The sequence below is a fragment of the Garra rufa genome, chromosome 3 (genome assembly GCF_049309525.1).
Source record: "Garra rufa chromosome 3, GarRuf1.0, whole genome shotgun sequence".
Classification (NCBI taxonomy): Eukaryota; Metazoa; Chordata; class Actinopteri; order Cypriniformes; family Cyprinidae; genus Garra; species Garra rufa.
Window position 1 is genome coordinate 61,111,558 of NC_133363.1, and position 17,628 is coordinate 61,129,185.

At 34.2% G+C, this 17,628-nt stretch overlaps 2 protein-coding genes across 3 annotated transcripts in view; one reads left to right on the forward strand and one right to left on the reverse strand.

Annotated features, from left to right (window-relative positions):
• Positions 1-1,457: 1,457 nt before the first annotated feature.
• On the reverse strand, positions 1,458-7,734 carry ino80b (INO80 complex subunit B). The gene is made up of 5 exons (XM_073837419.1): positions 7,363-7,734; positions 7,005-7,197; positions 5,284-5,441; positions 5,009-5,181; positions 1,458-3,160 (listed from the first exon to the last, which is right to left on the reverse strand). Exons 1-5 carry the CDS (start codon positions 7,403-7,405, stop codon positions 2,696-2,698), a joined length of 1,032 nt encoding a protein of 343 aa, XP_073693520.1. The 5' UTR covers positions 7,406-7,734; the 3' UTR covers positions 1,458-2,695.
• A 565-nt stretch (positions 7,735-8,299) lies between these two features.
• The window catches only part of aadat (aminoadipate aminotransferase), a 28,450-nt gene continuing 19,121 nt past the window's right edge, over positions 8,300-17,628 (forward strand). Inside the window, exons 1-4 of one of the 2 annotated variants that reach the window (XM_073836455.1) lie at positions 8,300-8,344; positions 10,677-10,747; positions 10,825-10,993; positions 16,018-16,150. In XM_073836455.1, the coding sequence (XP_073692556.1) occupies positions 10,681-10,747; positions 10,825-10,993; positions 16,018-16,150 (369 nt within the window). In that variant the 5' untranslated portion in view covers positions 8,300-8,344; positions 10,677-10,680. Of the gene's footprint in view, positions 8,345-8,387; positions 8,475-10,676; positions 10,748-10,824; positions 10,994-16,017; positions 16,151-17,628 lie in introns of those variants that run through there. The other variant, XM_073836456.1, reaches the window with a different exon arrangement.

The following is a 17,628-nucleotide window of genomic DNA, read 5'->3' on the forward strand; positions in this document are numbered from 1 at the left end:
CATCACAGTAATCCACACCACTCCAGTCCATCAGTTACCATCTTTTGAAATGAAGCTGTGTGTTTGTAAGAAACAAATCCATCATTAAGAAGTATTTTCACAGCTTCCTCCAGTAAAAAAAGTCTGAAATATATTTCTGAATAATATTTCTGAAGAGAAAAATTCAGTGTTTACAAGCAAAAACAGACCAAAACATTTATAAACAAATATGTTGGTGGATTTTAATGTGAGAAGACAACAGGAGATTTTTTCATTGAAGGAAGCATTATTATGGATTATGAACTGGAAGCAATGGTTTGAAGGTAAAAACTGTAATAATGATGGGTTTATTTCTTACAAACATGCAGCTTTTGGCTTCACAAGATGTTAATTGATGGACTGGAGTGGTGTGGGTTACTTGTGGATTACTGTGATGTTTTTATCAGCTGTTTGGACTTTTCATTCTGACGGCACCCATTCACTGCAGAGGATCCATTAGTGAGCAAGTGAGGTAATGCTACATTTCTCCAAATCTGTTCTGACGAACAAACACACTTTACATCTCAGATGGCCTGAATTTTAAGCATTTTTTGGGTGAACTATTCCTTTAAGATTATCCTTTTATTAATCATTTGTTGTGGGCTCAAACTTTGAAGGGTTTTATTCTGTAGCAATAAACTAATGAAATGGTCTGATGAATCAGGCAATGGTGAAAACACAACTTTAATACCTCAAACTACGCTGGGTTTCTTCATTGAGCACAAGCTACAGGCTCATGAACTCTCGCAGCAGAAAAACTGATCATGAAATGATGATTTCACTTGACTTTTCCTTGCCGGATCGAGTGAAACGACATTTTCTAAGACCAAAGCCTTAACAACACTTCTGAACCTTTGTGATATGAAAATGTTTTTTTTATTTTATTAAAGATGTGGAACCTCATGTTCTCCTAAGTTAAAACTTTGTAATACGCTGTTTATGCAACAAATGTGCATCATTTATCAAATAAATGAAAGCAGATTTACTTTACAAACAGGTGGTCTTTATTTAAGTCTTTTTACAAAAATAAGGCTGCGCTCTTAAGTCTGGATAATCTTAACAATAAGTCTGTTACATAATGAGTTCGATTCACTGAATACAAGAAAGAACATGTTATAAATCATTATTATATTCAAATTCAACGCAACAATGTTTTTTTTACATACTGATTTACGCAGAATTATATTCAAAGTAGTTTTATTAACTATTTACACCGAAACGTTTTCTCATGATTCGTGAATTCCTTTGTAAATAGTTGAGTTGCAAATCACATTGAATTGAATTTAAAAGGAAGAAGAAATTTGGCCAACACTTTTAACAAGTTCAATTTGTTAACAAAAAATTTCAGCCAACAATGAAAATACTTTAACAGCCTTTATGATACATACTTGAGGTCAAAAGTTTACATCCCCCATTCAGAATCTGCTAAATGTCAAGAGGGATTATACAAAATGCATGTTATTTTTAATTTAGTACTGACCTGAAGAAGATATTTCACATAAGATGTTTACATATAGTCCACAAGAGAAAATAATAGTTAGATTTATAAAAATGACTCTGTTCAAAAGTTTCTGATTCTTAATACTGTGTTGTTACCTGAATGATCCACAGCTGTGTTTTTTGTTCAGTGATAGTTGTTCATGAGTCCCTTGTTTGTCCTGAACAGTTAAACTGTCTGCTGTTATTCAGAAAAATCCTTCAGGTCCCACAAATTCTTTGGTTTTCCAGCATTTTTGTGTATTTGAACCCTTTCTAACAATGACTGTCTGATTTTGAGATCCATCTTTTCACACTGAGGACAACTGAGGGACTCATATGCAACTATTACAGAAGGTTCAAACACTCACTGATGCTCCAGAAGGAAAAACCATGCATTAAGAGCCGGAGGGTGAAAACTTCTGGAATTTGAAGATCAGGGTAAATGTAACTTATTTTGTCTTCTTGGAAACATGTGTCTTCTGTAGCTTCTGAAGGGCAGTACCAAATGAAAAAAAAAAAAGCGCTATTTAGGCAAAATAAAAAAAAATATTATTCTGTTCAAAAGTTTAATGCATGTTTTTTCCTTCTGGAGTATCAGTGAGTGTTTGAACCTTTTGAAATAGTTGAATATAAATCCCATCTTTTCACACTGAGGACAACTGAGGATCTCAAAATCATACAGTCATTGTCGGAAAGGGTTCAAATACACAAAAAATGCTGAAAAAGCAAAGAATTTATGGGACCTGAAGGATTTTTCTGAAGAACAGCAGACAGTTTAACTGTTCAGGACAAACAAGGGACTCATGAACAACTATCACTAAACAAAAAAACAGGGTCATTTTTATAAATTCCACTCATATTATCTCTTGTGGACTATATGTAAACATCTTTTATGTGAAATACCTGTATGTTATTCAGGTCAGTACTAAAACAATAACTAGCATTTTGTATGATCCCTCTTACTTTGGTAAAATAATTAACATTTTGCAGATTCTGCAAGGGTGTGTAAACTTTTGACCTCAACTGTATGTGATATAGTGAGTTTAGAAAAAGTAATTTATCAAATTGAACTGTACTGTAAAGTGTTACTGATTGTGTTTCATTAATTATGCTTCAAAAGAACAAAGTAAATACAACTCCAGCATGATTTTACACTGTCCAACATAATTGCATCAAACTACTAGTGACAAACGTCACTTTAAGCAACTTCCTGCACCAGCATCAGGTTCTTCCTGTAGCACTCCAGGCTGCACAGCGGCGTCCCCGTCTTGGAGCAGGAGTATTTCTTCAGGTTGGAGCATCCTGACACGCCGCAGCTCACAGGCGCGGATGGAGGTGGTCGTGGGGTTGCGGGTGTCGGGACGGAGACCCCGGCGGGGTAAGAGACGGCGGCACCCTGAGCGTTACTGCTGTACCTCACCATGGGCAGCTGGGCCTGCTTGGACTTGCGCTCCCTCATGCTCTTGATCTTGGCCTTGCTGGTCTTGGTCAGTCTCTCGATGGTCTGGTTCTTGTTCTCTTCGGCTTTCTTAGCGGCCTGAAGGCGTCTCTTCCGGGCGCGCTCCTCGCGTTTCTGCATCATCTCAGCCGTCATCTCCTTCTCTTTGTATCCCATCGGGAGCTCCAGTAGAGGCTGGCTCTGGTGCTTATGTAGGAGCGCTTTCTGTTCGGACCGAGAAGAAACTTTGTTAAGGTTAAACCCTCAATACTTGAATTGAGGTCACAAATCAACAACTATCATTTTTTGTTTGATCTAGAATACATACAGTACTTATCAAGTCACTAATGCTCACCAAGGCTGCATTTATTTGATAAATATGGCAAATGCTGTAAAATTGTGAAATATTTTTTACATTTAAAATAGCTTTTATCTATTTAAATGTATATTATCTATTTAAATGTATATTAATTTATTGATGTGATCAAAGCTAATTTTTTTTGCATCATTATTCCAGTCTTCAGTGTCACATGATAGATTTACTTTTTTGGGGGGGTTCTTTGATGAATAGAGAGTTCAAAAGGTCAGCATTTATTTGAAATAGAAATATTCTGCATCATTGTAAATGTTTTTACTGTCTTTTTTTAAATAATTTTTTTGTATTTACTTTTGATCATTTTAATGTCTTTGCTAAATAAAATAATTAAATTCTTTCGAAAAATACAAGCTTACTTACCACAAACTGTACTATTTAACTTTATGGATCATGCTGGTGTTATTTTAATATTATTATTATTATTTTTTTTTTTACCATTTTCATATTTTATTAATATTTTTATTATTTTAAAATTGTATACTTCCAGTTTTTTTTTACATTACAATATAACATTATTTTAATATTATTTATATACTATTATAGTTATTAATATTTGTCTAGATTTTTTAATATATTATTTTTACCATTTTAATATTTTATTAGTATTTTAAAAATGTATACTTTCAGTTTTCTTTTACAATACTATAATGTTATGGATCATGCTGGTGTTACTTTTATACTATTTATGTAGTTTTTATTAATATTTTTCTAGATTTTTTTTTATATTATTTTTACTGTTTTAATATTTTATTAATTAGTTTTCTTTTACAGTACTATATAATGTTATGAATCATGCTGGTGTTATTTTAATATTTATATAGAATTATAGTTTTTATTAATATTGTTAATATTTTAGTATTTTTTAATTTAGAATTTGTGCATTTTTTTTTTTTTTCATTTTAAAATGTCATACTTCCAGTTTTCTTTTACTGTACTTTATAACGTTATGAATCATGCCGGTGTTATTTTATTATTTATATACAATTATAGTTTTTATTAATATTTTTAATATTTTAGTATTTTTTAATATATTATTTTTATCATTTTAAAATGTTATACTTTCAGTTTTCTTTTACAGTACTATATAACTTAATGGATCATGCTGGTGTTATTTTTATATTTTTTAAATCCCAGTACAGTTTTTATTGAAATGTTTAATATTTAAATTTTTTATATATTATTTTTAACATTCTAATTATATTGTGAGTATTTTAAAATGTTTCAGTTTCTTTTTAATTTTAGTTAAATAATAAGTGATTGTTTATTAATGTTATTATTTTTATGTTAAAAATTACTATTTAGTTTTTTCCCCCCAGTAATTCTAATGATTTCGCTTAAACTAAACAAAAATTACAAACATAAATAACAGAAATACATTTAAGTTTTTCTCCTAATATTTGTGTTATTATTTCACCTCATTATTTAATTTTTGTTTTTGTTTTTTAACAAATGCTGTAATAGTTTTAGTTAATAACAATAACCCATTTAATCATGTCTGGTTAAAGGGATAGTTCCCCCAAAAATGAAAATTATTAGAAATCCAAAAGCTTTCCTTCCCTCCATAGACAGCAAGACAAAAAATAACATCTTTACCCAATGATTTCTCCATTATTAAGAGTACCATGACCATTTCTGGGTGAACTATCCATTTGAAGCAAGGTTTGTCTCCAGTTGGATAGTTAATAAATGTGTGGCACCTGTCTGGCTGTGAGCAGAGACTCGTCGATCTCTTTCTTCAGCTCTCCATTATCATCCAGCTCTCCTTTCTCCAGCGCGTCCAGCCATCGCTCCTCCTCATCCATCGGGCCTCCCAGCAGCGAGTCCGTGTCCATGTCCGGCACAGGAGACGGGTCCAGGTTACTGTCTTCATCTGGTATCACCAACGAAAACACACTCATGCACATTAACACTGGCTTTAACACTAAAATGAAAAAGAAGTCACTGGTTTTGCAATGTCAAATGGTTCAGATACCCAGCCAGGCTCTGTACTGCTCTATAGGAACTCCCTCGGATGGCACATCGTCGTCAGAGTCGTCTTCATCATCGTTGTCTTCGTCATCGTCATCACTTTCTACATTCAGAGGCGACACTGAACGCAGTGAGTCAGGGATTACAGTGAATGTGGGCACACTGAAACCAGAAAGTCAAGAGAAAAAACATCTGTGAGCCTGGAGCACAAAACCAGTCTTAAGTAGCACAGGTATAGCCAACAATACATTGTATGGGGCGAAATGATCAATTTGTTTTTCATGCCAAAAATCATAAGGATATTAAGTAAAGATCATGTTCCATGAAGATATTTTGTACATTTCTTACCGTAAATATCAAAACTTAATTTTTGATTAATAATATGCATTGCTAAGAACTTCATTTGGACAGCTATAAAGGTTTTTTTGCACCTTTAGATTCCAGATTTTCAAACATCTCAGCAAAATATTGTCCTATCCTAACAAACCATACATCAGTGGAAAGCTTTATTCAGCTTTCAGGTTATGTATAAATCTCAATTTAAAAAAATGCCCTTATGACTGGTTTTGCAGTTCAGGGTCACATTTAGTGAACACTTTATTGAAGGTGACTCACATTACAGTCATTATAAAGACAATGTTACACTTTATGAATCAGCCGGAGTCTAAAAATATTTGGTTACCAGCCCAATTTCCTAAAAAATAAACACTGTCATAATTTATTAAAAAAAATTGATTTGTTTTTCTACAGTACCAGTTACGTTTTTAATTGATTTTAAAGAAGTCTCTTCTGCTCACCAATTTTAAAAATATATTTTTACTATTTAAAATGACTGTTTTCTATTTGAATACATTTTAAAATGTAATTTATTCCTGTGATTTCAAAGCTGAATTTTCAGCTTCATGACTCCAGTCACACAATTCAATATCATTATGTTGAAAACAGCTGAGTAGAATTATCAGTTTTTTTTTTTTTTGATGTTCAGAAGAACAGCATTTATCTAAATTAGAAATCTTTTGTAACATTATAAATGTCTTTATCATCTTTTTGATGAGTTTAAAGCACCCTTGTTAAACAAACGTATTCAATTCTATAATTTCTTTCCCAAAAATAAAAAATATACATACTAACTCAAAGCTTTTAAATGGTATAGTGTATAATGTTGCAAAAAAAAACTTTTTATTTCAGATAAATGCTGATCTTTGGATCTTTCTATTCATCGAAGAATCCTAAATAATGAACTTGAACAGCAAATCAGCATATTAGAATGATTTCTGAAGGATCACGTGACGCTAAAGACTGGAGTAATGATGCTGAAAATTCAGCTTTGATCAGAAATAAATTACATTCTGAAATATATTCAAATATAAAGAGGTTATTTTAAATACCAAAAATATTTCACAGTATTACTGCTTTTTCTGTAGGTTGGATCAAATAAATGCAGGCTTGGTGAGCAGAAAAGGCTTCTTTGAAAAACAAAAATCTCACTGTTCAAAAACTTTTGACTGGTAGTGTATTAGTCATTCATTGGGTGAACTATTCAATTATTCCAGAAATAAACCAATACATGCATTCATTTGTAGGCTTTTACATTAATATCTACAGTTTAAGAGATTGGATCTGGTCATCAGTTCATTATTTCAGTAAGAAAGTGTCACATGTGTTGATATAAAATGCACAAAAAGCTCTTGTTCACATTGCTGACAAACAGGGTAAATGTCTGACCTCTTGGTTCCCAGGGTTTGACCTCCTAGTTTGATCTTGAGCTTGAGTTGAGGAGGTTTCAGCAGCAGCATCCCAGAGTCTGACTCCAGCGCCTCAGAGGAGAAACTGTGGCCATCATCTCGATGGTGCTTCTTCTTGTGCTTCTTATGCTTTTTGTGTTTCTTCTTGTGCAAGTTATATTCATCTGAGCTTCCTACAGAACAAACAATAACGTCCACACACATTACATGGGCTGTAGTTGATTAAAAAGCTGGGAATACATTTAAAAAACATTACCATACCGTGCATGTTCGGAAAAAGCGTTTATAGTTTTCTAAAAGTCACGTGGGTGAAGAAAATCTGTATAAATGAGACTTACCAGCGAGAAATCTGGGATGAATCATGTCTTTCCGTTTCCCCATGGACACTTAAAATGAGTTTGACCTTAATTAATTACCACAATAATCATTTTGAATACATACACGACTCTATTTCTTCAACTGCAGAGCAGATCCGATGAACGCAAACGTGCTAATCCATGTGCAAACCGACCGTTAAACGAATAAAAGCGTTTTGTTAATAAACTCAACTTTGAAAGAATACCGTCAGTATTAAAACGAAATATCAACTATGACACGGCAGAGGTATAGCCAAGCCGTCCGTAAATATCTTTATTTTTCTTTCTTAGCTTTTTAGCATTGTTTACAACTGTGCCTTCACTCGGCAAAGCATTGTGGGTAATGTAGTTTCGCGTCACATACGTTACGTCACAAGCACAACGGAGCTGTCAAGTGTTTTCAAAAATATATTTTCTTGAAATAATACTTTTCTCTTGCTTTCTTGCTTTCTTTCTTTCTTATAGACTGTTGGTATATTGTTATATAGACATTCAGTAAATTTAAATAAAATAAACATACATTTAATAGCTGCCAACTTCCAAAACAACTCGTTTTTGCTGATTGTAAATGATGTGTTATTGTCACAGACTGCAGGTTATTATGTAAACGCTGCATAATTCTGATTATATTTTATTAGTGGCGTATTTGTATTGATTTGGATGTCATGTGTTAGCTGTTACTTTTCTCAACGCCGTTCAGGCTGGACCAATCACAGTCGTTCGTGATTACCAGGTGACCAACCAGGTCTGGTTTTCTTTTTCATCTCTAGCACGCATCTGTAATTAACAAACGTAAACGAATTGTCGAATATAAACCTCCAGAAAGAATGAATAGTTAGTACAGTTCAATGAAGGATTCGGGTTTCACACCCTAAAGAAAGAACAACTGTGTGCGAGTCTCTCAAAGAAGACTACACGGACCAGAATGCATTGCGGGCGACGTTAGCGGTACAGGAAGTTACGGGTCAGTAATTTTCTTTAGAGGTTAAGCTGTAAAAATGTGCACATGTTTTGACAAGTTTGACGTTGTTTTGATGATTCGTATTATGTATTGATGTATATGGATGCTGGCTGTGGTGATTTGCGAGTGTCATGTGCGTTGGACTTGTGTTGATGTTGTCTGAGTTGAACTAATCATGTACGAGGAGCATGGCAGTAAATCATGATTTCCATGAAGGTGATTCACTCTGAAAAATAATGTTAAGTTGTCAAGTTAACGGAGTTTCATGGTGTTTGTTGCACAACTAATCACTTTTATGTGCTTTGTTTATTGTGTGTGTGTGTGTGTGTGTGTGTGTGTGTATATATGTATATGTGTGTGTGTGTGTGTGTGTGTGTGTGTATATGTATAATTCTCAATGGTAGTGTAAAAAAACACCCTCTTACCTTGTCAAAATCAGCTCTGCAAAAACTCAGCTCATTTTAAGACATGGCCCCTTTAAATGCCACAAGCTCTGCTCGCCCCGCCCCTCTCTGCCTGGGATGATGAGCCGTAATGTTTACTTTAGCCGCGTTTAGTCACTTTTAGTGGCGAAACTTGCCAACAAGCACATTATTAAGAAAGACCATTCACAAAGATGCATAAAAAAAACCTTCTACTCACTTCTGCTGTGGGTGAAGCTATATCAGCAACGCTTCGCATGAACATAGATGCATATGTAGACCAGGATTAGCACTTTCCTTTCAAAAACCAAAGTTATGTTAATCCTCTGCGTCTTCAGTAAATGACAACTGCTATGTTCATTATTACATCCAACAACAGAACACCTCAATCGCTCAATCTGAGACATTCTTGTCTTCCTCTGTCAATCAACTATCGTGGGAGTGGCCTCTGTCTGTGTGTCGTCACACCAACAAGAAGCTGAGAATGAGCTGATTTTAAAAAGGGGATATTACTTTTAAAGATTAAAAAATACCACTGGGTGGATTTTTTATCATTGTAGGCTGGTTGTGTACACAAAATGCTAACACACATTAATGTTCAAACAACATGGAAAAGTGAGTTTTGCGTCCGATGACCCCTTTAATCACTTGGCTTTGTCTATTATGTGCACCTTTCCCATTTTTTATTTATTGCTTTGTTTATTTATTAATATTAGTTGTTTATTTGGAATTTGACCTAATATGGAGACAATTCTTATCGATTCACAATAATATTTTAAAGGGCTTTGTGATTACAGATATAATTTTTTTTCTATTATCATTTAGATAATACCATTACAAAACGCATTAGAATTGCTTAAAAATTATGATCGAAACTCCATAGTTATTAATTTCCTGGAACTTCATAACAAACCCTGTTTATGAATATGTCAAGCATGAACTTTTTATTTTATTTTTATTTTTTTAATTAATGTCATAATTTGGAACCAGTTTCGAAGCAATTATTGCTTACACTACAAGTCAAACGTTTTTCACTTGCAGTGTTTTCTGCTCAACAAGCCTGCAATTATTTGATCCAAATTACAGCAAAAACAGTAACATTTTAAAATATTTTTCTATTTAAAATAATGTTTTCTATTTGAATATATCTTAAAATGTAATTTATTCCTGTGATTTCAAAGCTGAATTTTTAGCATCATTACTCCAGTCACATGATCCTTCTAATACTCTAATTTGCTGCTAAAAAACATTTAATTTTATTATAATGTTGAAAACAACTAAGTAGATTTTTTTCAGGTTTCTTTGGTGAATAGAACGTTTAGAAGAACAGCATTTATCTGAAATAGAAATATTTTGTAACATTATAAACGTCTTCATCATAATCATCACTTCTGATCAATTTAAAGCATCCTTGCTAAAAAAAAAATCATTTATTTCCCAAAAAAGAAGCTTTTGAATGGTGTAATCAGGGTATAATGTTACAAAAGCTTTTTATTTCAGATAAACGCAGATTTTTTTTTTCTATTCGTCAAAGAATCCTGAAAAAATGTACTCAACCGTTTTAAATATTAATTATAATGTTTATTGAATAGCAAATCAAGAATGATTTCTGATGGATCATGTGACACTGAAGACTGGAGTAATGATGCTGAAAATTCAGCTTTGATCACAGCAATAAATTACATTTTAAAATATATTCAAGTAGAAAACAGTTATTTTAAATAGTAAAAATATTTACAAATTTTACTGTACTTTAGATAAAATAAATACAGGCTTGGTGAGCAGAAGAGACTTCTTTAAAAAAAAAAAAAAAACATTACAAATCTTACTCTTCAAAAACTTTGAATAAGTTAAGGTTCCCGGAAATGAAAAATCACCATTTCTAATGTTTAATGTCTAAATTGTCCCATCAGAAGCATGAATTACGCTCGCTTTCTGACGGCTGTGAGCGCGGCGAGAAAACCGTCACCTATTCGCCTGCTGAGTGAGTCTGATTTATCATAATATATCACTGTTTATAACCCATGATGTGTCCTGATTTGTGGTGTGGTTCTGATCCAGCGGAGCTTCAGCAGCGATCTCCACCGTCTCTGATCTCTCTGGCCGGAGGAGCTCCCAATCCCAACACCTTCCCGTTCCAGTCGGCCAGCATTAAACTGAAGGGAGGAGATGCGGTGGTGCTGGACGAGACGCTGATGAAGAGAGCTCTGCAGTACTCCGGCTCATACGGGTATCACACTAAATACACTGGCACTGGTTGTTTTTTTGTTTGGCTTTAGTGTAGGGCTGCCACTAACAACTATTTTTTATATAGATTAATCTGTCGACTAATTTATCGATTAACCTAAACAACTAATTTCCCACAAAAAAAAAAAAAAAAATTGATTATCAAAATTTTAAATAGAACCCAGAAAAGTAATAGAAAAGAATTTGGTTTGGTTTTAAAAATAAAATGGCAAAACTCAATAATTAGATTGATTTAAAAATGTAAAAAATGTAATTCAACCATTAAAATAGAGTATAGAAAAATTTAAATGAAAAAAATTGATAAATTAAGTAAAACTTCATAGAGCCTTATAATTATATAAATAAATAAATATATTTGTGGTAATAAAAATAGATACAATAGACAGTAGCCTTTAAAATATAATAGCAATGAGGCAATAATAATTAGTTCAAATAAAGATTCAAAAGCAAGAAATCATATGGTTTTATTGCACAAAACTGTAAGGCCGGCAGAGGGCACCAACGGCCTGACGATTGTTTTTATTTTGTTGGCGATCTAATCCTTGTTTAAAGGAGTAGTTCACTTCCAGAACAAAGATGTACAGATAATGTACTCACCCCCTTGTCATCCAAGATGTTCATGTCTTTCTTTCCTCAGTCGTAAGGAAATTACGTTTTTTGAGAACATTTCAGGATTTCTCTCCAGATAATGGACTTCTATGGTGCTCCCGAGTTTGATCTTCCAAAATGCAGCTTCAAAGGGCTCTAAACGATCCCAGCCGAGGAAAGAAAGGTCTTATCTAGCAAAACGATCGGTCATTTAAAAAAAATTACAATTTATATACTTTTTAACCAAATGCTTGTCTTGTCTAACTCTGTGTAAACATTAAAAACTATATAAATAGTAAATGTTTTTAGAAAATAACCGATCGTGTCGCTAGATAACACCATTCTTCCTCGGCTGGGATCATTTAGAGCACTTTGAAGCTGCATTTAAACTGCATTTTGGAAGTTCAAACTCGGGAGCACCATAGAAGTCCATTATATGGAGAAAAAAGGCTTTTGGATTATCGCATAAAATAAACTCTGTGTTCAACCATAGATTGTGAAACTTACACGTTTTGTCCATCAAGACAATCCTCACAAAATAATATAACTTGTATGAATTTTGAAGCCTAGATAAAAACGATAGGACTAAAAAGCTAAACTTAGGCTATAAACGAACTACATGGGTTGCTCGCCTTCGACGTCACCACCACTGTGTTTCCGACAACCTTTTTCAAACTTATTGTCAGAAACATGTTCAGTATAAAGGATTTAATCTGTGGATGAATGTTACAATAACCTTTTCATATAAAACTGGAATAAAATTCAAAACTAGAGCCAAAATAAAACTGAAATTAAACAATAATAATAAACATTACGGACTGAATAAATGAAATAATCATAACTAAAGCAGAAATGAAAGCGCGTATTTCTGTACATTTCGAAATAAGGTCTGTTATAAGTCAATAAATCCTTGATTAATATTAATATTTTAATTCAAAATGAGTCTCCGCGTGGTATTCAATAAAAAAAACATAGTGCATGAAATTATTAAATAACAGCAGAGTGAACAGGTTTTTAATTATGGTGAGATTAAATTTATTTTAGTGAATAAAGTACTACGTTCCATCATTTTGTTAGAGTGGTTACGCAAATTTTATCCATACTTCTTCTTTCTAACAGTTTCATGTGGCAGTAAACATTTAATTTTAACGTGGCTTCAAGCACTATGCATCAGTAAAGTTTCACCGCAACTACGAAAAGCCTGTAAATGTGGTGTTTACATAGAATAATAGTAAAATTAATTTACCTCATGGTATGAACCCAGAGTCTCCGCTGGTTACATTAGTAATAAAACCAGAATATTCCATACAAATCTATTAGTTGCATTTCGGGGCAAAGCAAAACAAACAAACAAACAAACAAAAAACACGGTCTAAAGATAATATAAAACACAGGGAAATAACTCGGTTTGGTTATTCTACAGTTAATTGTACTACAAATTATACTACATTTAGAAAACATAAATTGATAAACTGTTGTGCGTGATGACGTCCAGTGTCTCAGACAGCGCCTGTAGTCCCATTTAGAAACTTCTTAGCAACTGTCTTTTTTAAGAAAAAATCAGGAGTGGGGAGTAACTGGTGTGTTTTATGTCTTACAATAAAACGTGAAAGTATCTTGGGCTTGTGTTAACCACAGACCTTATTTAAGGGATTTAACCAAAATCCCATTCAAAAAAAACCATTGACTTTGGGACGATGGAACCGGAAGTGCTAAAATGCTAACTCACTTCAGGGTTTTTGCCAACAAAGTGACGTCATAGTTCCTCTGTGCCTTTCATGGATTCTCATCCATTCAATGCGCCACTTCCAGTATTTTACCAGTTACTGGACACGGGCAAAAAAACCCCAAAAAAAACAAAACAAGGATTTAGAAAAATCGAATAGTCGATTAGAATTGAGGAATCGCGACTACTTTAGTGATGTTGCGCTAAAATTCCATGGTTTGGAATGTTGATTGGCCATCAACAGACATGTCTGTGATTGGCTACAGTGCTCAACTGGTGTGAATAAAAAGCTCTTCACAGAGCGAGTGCTCACACAAATACTGGAGCAGTTGGGTTCCAGTCCACCTAGTCGAGTCCGAGTCGGAATGAGACCTGAGGAGAAGAGAATGCACCTCTTAAATCTGATTGTGGCTGTGTTTATGGCGAATGGTAAGACCTTAGACAGAGTAGATGGCGTTTTACATTTTTTATCTTTGATGAAAATGAGGCTGTGAGGGTTAATGACACTTTTTAAGTAGCAGTCTATGGAAGCCATGGAATAAAAGAGTAAATTTTGAATTTACATCTCAAAATTCTGACTTCATTTTCACAATTCCCGAGATTATATCTCACAATTCTGATAAGAAAAGACATTCCCCCTTTTCCCCTCAGCTCAAAATCATGAGTTTATATCCCACACTTCTGGCATTTTTCCTCTCAGAACTGACAAACTCACTACTGTTGAGTTAAATTGAGTTATAAAGTCCGAAATACAACAAATAAACAACCTATAAAAAATTCTGAATTGTGAGATAAAATAGTTAAATGTAATATGACACAGACAGCTGCAGCAGGTTTATGCTGCTGTCGCTTTAAGACCGGACGCACAGATCATATATTTTGACACATCTGTATTTCTCCCGACTGTTCAAATTCACTCAAGACAAAACCGACTGCATTTGCATGAATACTCTCCAAGACGGTGCATTTTGACATTACTTTTCGTGTAAGTGTGTAGCAATTACATGCAAAAGAAAACTTAATTCAGCATTCGCATGCTGACTGAGAGGCGTTTTCGGTGGGCACGCTTTGGGTGTGTGTGTGCAAAGAAACCAGCAAGACTTTTAAACACGTGCCAATACTGAATGTCACATTCATAATATTTGTATCGAGTCAGTAAAATTTCCATCAAGTGTCCCTGAATTCTGCTGGACTCGGCAATATTTCCCGAGTCTGAAAAGCCCAAGTCCGAGTCAAAATGCATCTGAGTCCGTGACAAGTCAGAGTCCGCCAAAAATTAATCATCGAGACCAGACTCGAGTCCGAGTACAAGTCAGAGTACCCCAACTCTAAAAATCCATATTAAACAAGCTGTTTATTTAGGGTCCTATGATTGAAGCAAAGCCTAAAAAACATTGATGGAATCACGGGATCCAGTCATAAAAACTGAATTTACTCTATTATAGAGAATCATGGATTTTGTCTGCGTCTCTCTGTATGTATGAATGAATGAACGCGCAGTTTACTACACACATACTGAAGTGTATGTGACACACAGTGTTTTTAGCCTCTGCCTCCTCAATATGAGTACATCAATACATAAACATAATCTCTAGAACTCTAGAACCGTTCATGAGCATTTTACTGTTACTTTTGAGAAAAAAACATTCTCATATCATACAAACAGAAAGGTAAAGGCAGCAACCCGTCAAAGAAAGATTGGTTTAACTTGATAGAAATATTAGTTCATGTAGTAATACTACTACTAATAAAAAAATATTTACTAGAAAAATTATTTATCAGAATTTATTTACAAGAAACTTGTAAATACACAAGGCAGTATTTCTGGGGGAAAAAATTTCTTTATAAAATTGAATTAATCTTTATAAATTAATTCGACATGCTTTTGATTGTTAAAAGTTACTGAAACTATTCAATTGGAATGCAGAAAATTAATAGAAAACAGATTCACAGAATTTGATCAAAATAAACTGAATTTGAGGAAAAATAATAAAATCTATTTTATAGGCCCTGAAAACATAATTTTTGCTTAACTTTTAAGAAATTGCTGTTAAATCGTGTGCCTTTCATGATTTTTTAATGTAACCAAAAACTAGAGTCTAGAAAAATTCAAAAAGTGAAAAACGGAATCCAGAATTTTTTTTTAATAAATTTGGAAAAAAATAAAATAGAATTCTTACTTTCAAAAATGTCATTGTTTCATTTGTGTCTTTGTTTAATTGTATTTGTTCTTTAGTTTGTTACTTGCATCTATGTTCTTATTATTAACTACAAAGATAAAACAACAAAAATGCCTATATCATGATATCAATTGTTATTGTGAAATAAAACTTATATATCATGAAATGAGATTTGGTTTTATCTCTTTAGCTCTTATCAAAGTTACATCTCTACACTTATAGTATTTTATTTATTTATTTTTTTGAAGGGGGATGAAATGCTTTTTTTAATAGATAAAATATCTAGAACCTCCATTTGGATTATCTAGTATTCATTTACTTTACCTCTCGTTCTGTGTTTCTATTTGTAGTATCGGTTCAATAGTAGCGTCAAGATATTTTAGTCAGGTATCGTATCAGAGTCAGTTTTGGTATCAGGACAGGACTACTACAGGTACTGCGGAAAGGTTGATAGTGTTACGTATGGGCTTTAACAACACTAACTGGCTTGTATGCTTGTCTTTGTGCTCACAGTATTCCTGAGCTGGTCTCATGGATGAAAGATTTTCAGAAAAACCTCCACAATCCTCCCACCATCGGCTACAGTGCAGAGAGAGGACAGATGGAGATGTGTGTCACCACCGGGAGTCAGGAAGGGCTCTGCAAAGTACATCCACACCGTTAACAGCACGCATGATATCAGCTACTTTCACTCTGGGCCTAATCAGACAGATTTAAAAAAGCTATTTATGGCCAATAATAATGTATATATGCAGTCAAGGCCAAAATTATTCACACCCCTGGCAAATGACTTAAAGTTACTTTTAATCAACCAGCAAGGTTTTTTTTTTTTTTTGACAGGAGGCTTCTCCCAAAAGATAATAAGACGATGTACAAGAGGCATCATTGTGGAAAAAAAAATATTTCTCAGCTTTTATTTATATTTGAACAAAAAGTGGCATGTCCAAAATTATTCATACCCTTTGCAAACTGTCACAGTCTATGGGAAAATCCAAAGTTCTATACCATTCCAAATAGTCCATCTGTTCTAAAGCATCCTAGTTACCCTGATTCATTGGAGACAGCTGTTTTAATCAACTCAACAGGTGAAAAACAGAAGCTCTCTGCTGTTGGATTGTGGACGGTCATGGCTAAGATGAAGGAGCTCACAGAGGACCTGTGGCTGCGCATTGTGCCTGCTCACAATTTAGGAAAGGGCTATAAGACCATATTTGAATGTTTTGAAGTTCCAGTGGCTACAGTGCAAAGAGGACGTGGTCGGAATCCAAAAGTGACACCTGTGCTGGCCAGGAGGATAGTGAGAGAGGTAAAAAACAATCACCAAGGCCATCCTGATGAATCTGGGCTCTGCTGGAGGCAACATTTCAAGGCCTTTGCAAATGCTCATCTGGACAAAGAAGACGACTTCTGGTCTTCTGTTTTATGGTCAGATGAAACAAAAATTGAATTGTTTGGCCACAATTATGTAGCCTTCATTTGCCGTGAAAAAAGGAGAAGCCTTCAACCCTAAAGCCCCGTTCACACTAGCAGCGACTTCTGTCGCCAGAGGCTGGCCATGAGGTCGCTAGTGGGCGTTCTCATTACTCATTGTGTATGTGAGTATGGAGTGTTTAACATTTAACAGACGTTTTTATCCAAAGCAGCTTTAGAAACAAAGACACACAGGTTACAATTCATTCTACTGCAGTTAATATTATTTTTAATATGGTACGTTTAGTTCATTAAAAACCTACTTGGAATCCCCACGATATCGGCCACCCCTTTCCATGCCTCATTTTTAAAATTTACGTCCCTGTATGTGTGCAGGGACATGTCATAGAAAACAGGACAATTGCTAACAGCAGGAATTAATTTCTCCTCCATCACTGCTGGAGCTGAAAGGAGAATGATCACATGAGCACTGTCGTCTTCTTTCCTATTGGCTGTCGCTCCCGAAAGGCGCTCTTCATTTGCATAAAGTTGAGAGATTCTGAACTTTGTTGCGTCGCTGGACAGGCCCACATCTGGTCGCCAACAATCGCTGTCGCTCTCATCGCCGGAAATCGCCAGCTCTCCATTGAAATGAATGGGATCGCGTCGCTTTGTCTCTGTCTCTACGGCACCATGAAAAAGGAGCAATACATC

What these genes read in the sequence shown, in the direction of transcription:
- ino80b (XM_073837419.1), bottom strand. Translation starts at nt 7,405, where the DNA reads ATGGGGAAACGGAAAGACATGATTCATCCCAGATTTCTCGCTG. An exon ending in TCATCCCAGATTTCTCGCTG is followed by an intron (nt 7,198 to 7,362) that starts GTAAGTCTCATT and finishes TTTGTTCTGTAG; the next exon opens with GAAGCTCAGATGAATATAAC. An exon ending in GCAGTACAGAGCCTGGCTGG is followed by an intron (nt 5,182 to 5,283) that starts GTATCTGAACCA and finishes TGGTGATACCAG; the next exon opens with ATGAAGACAGTAACCTGGAC.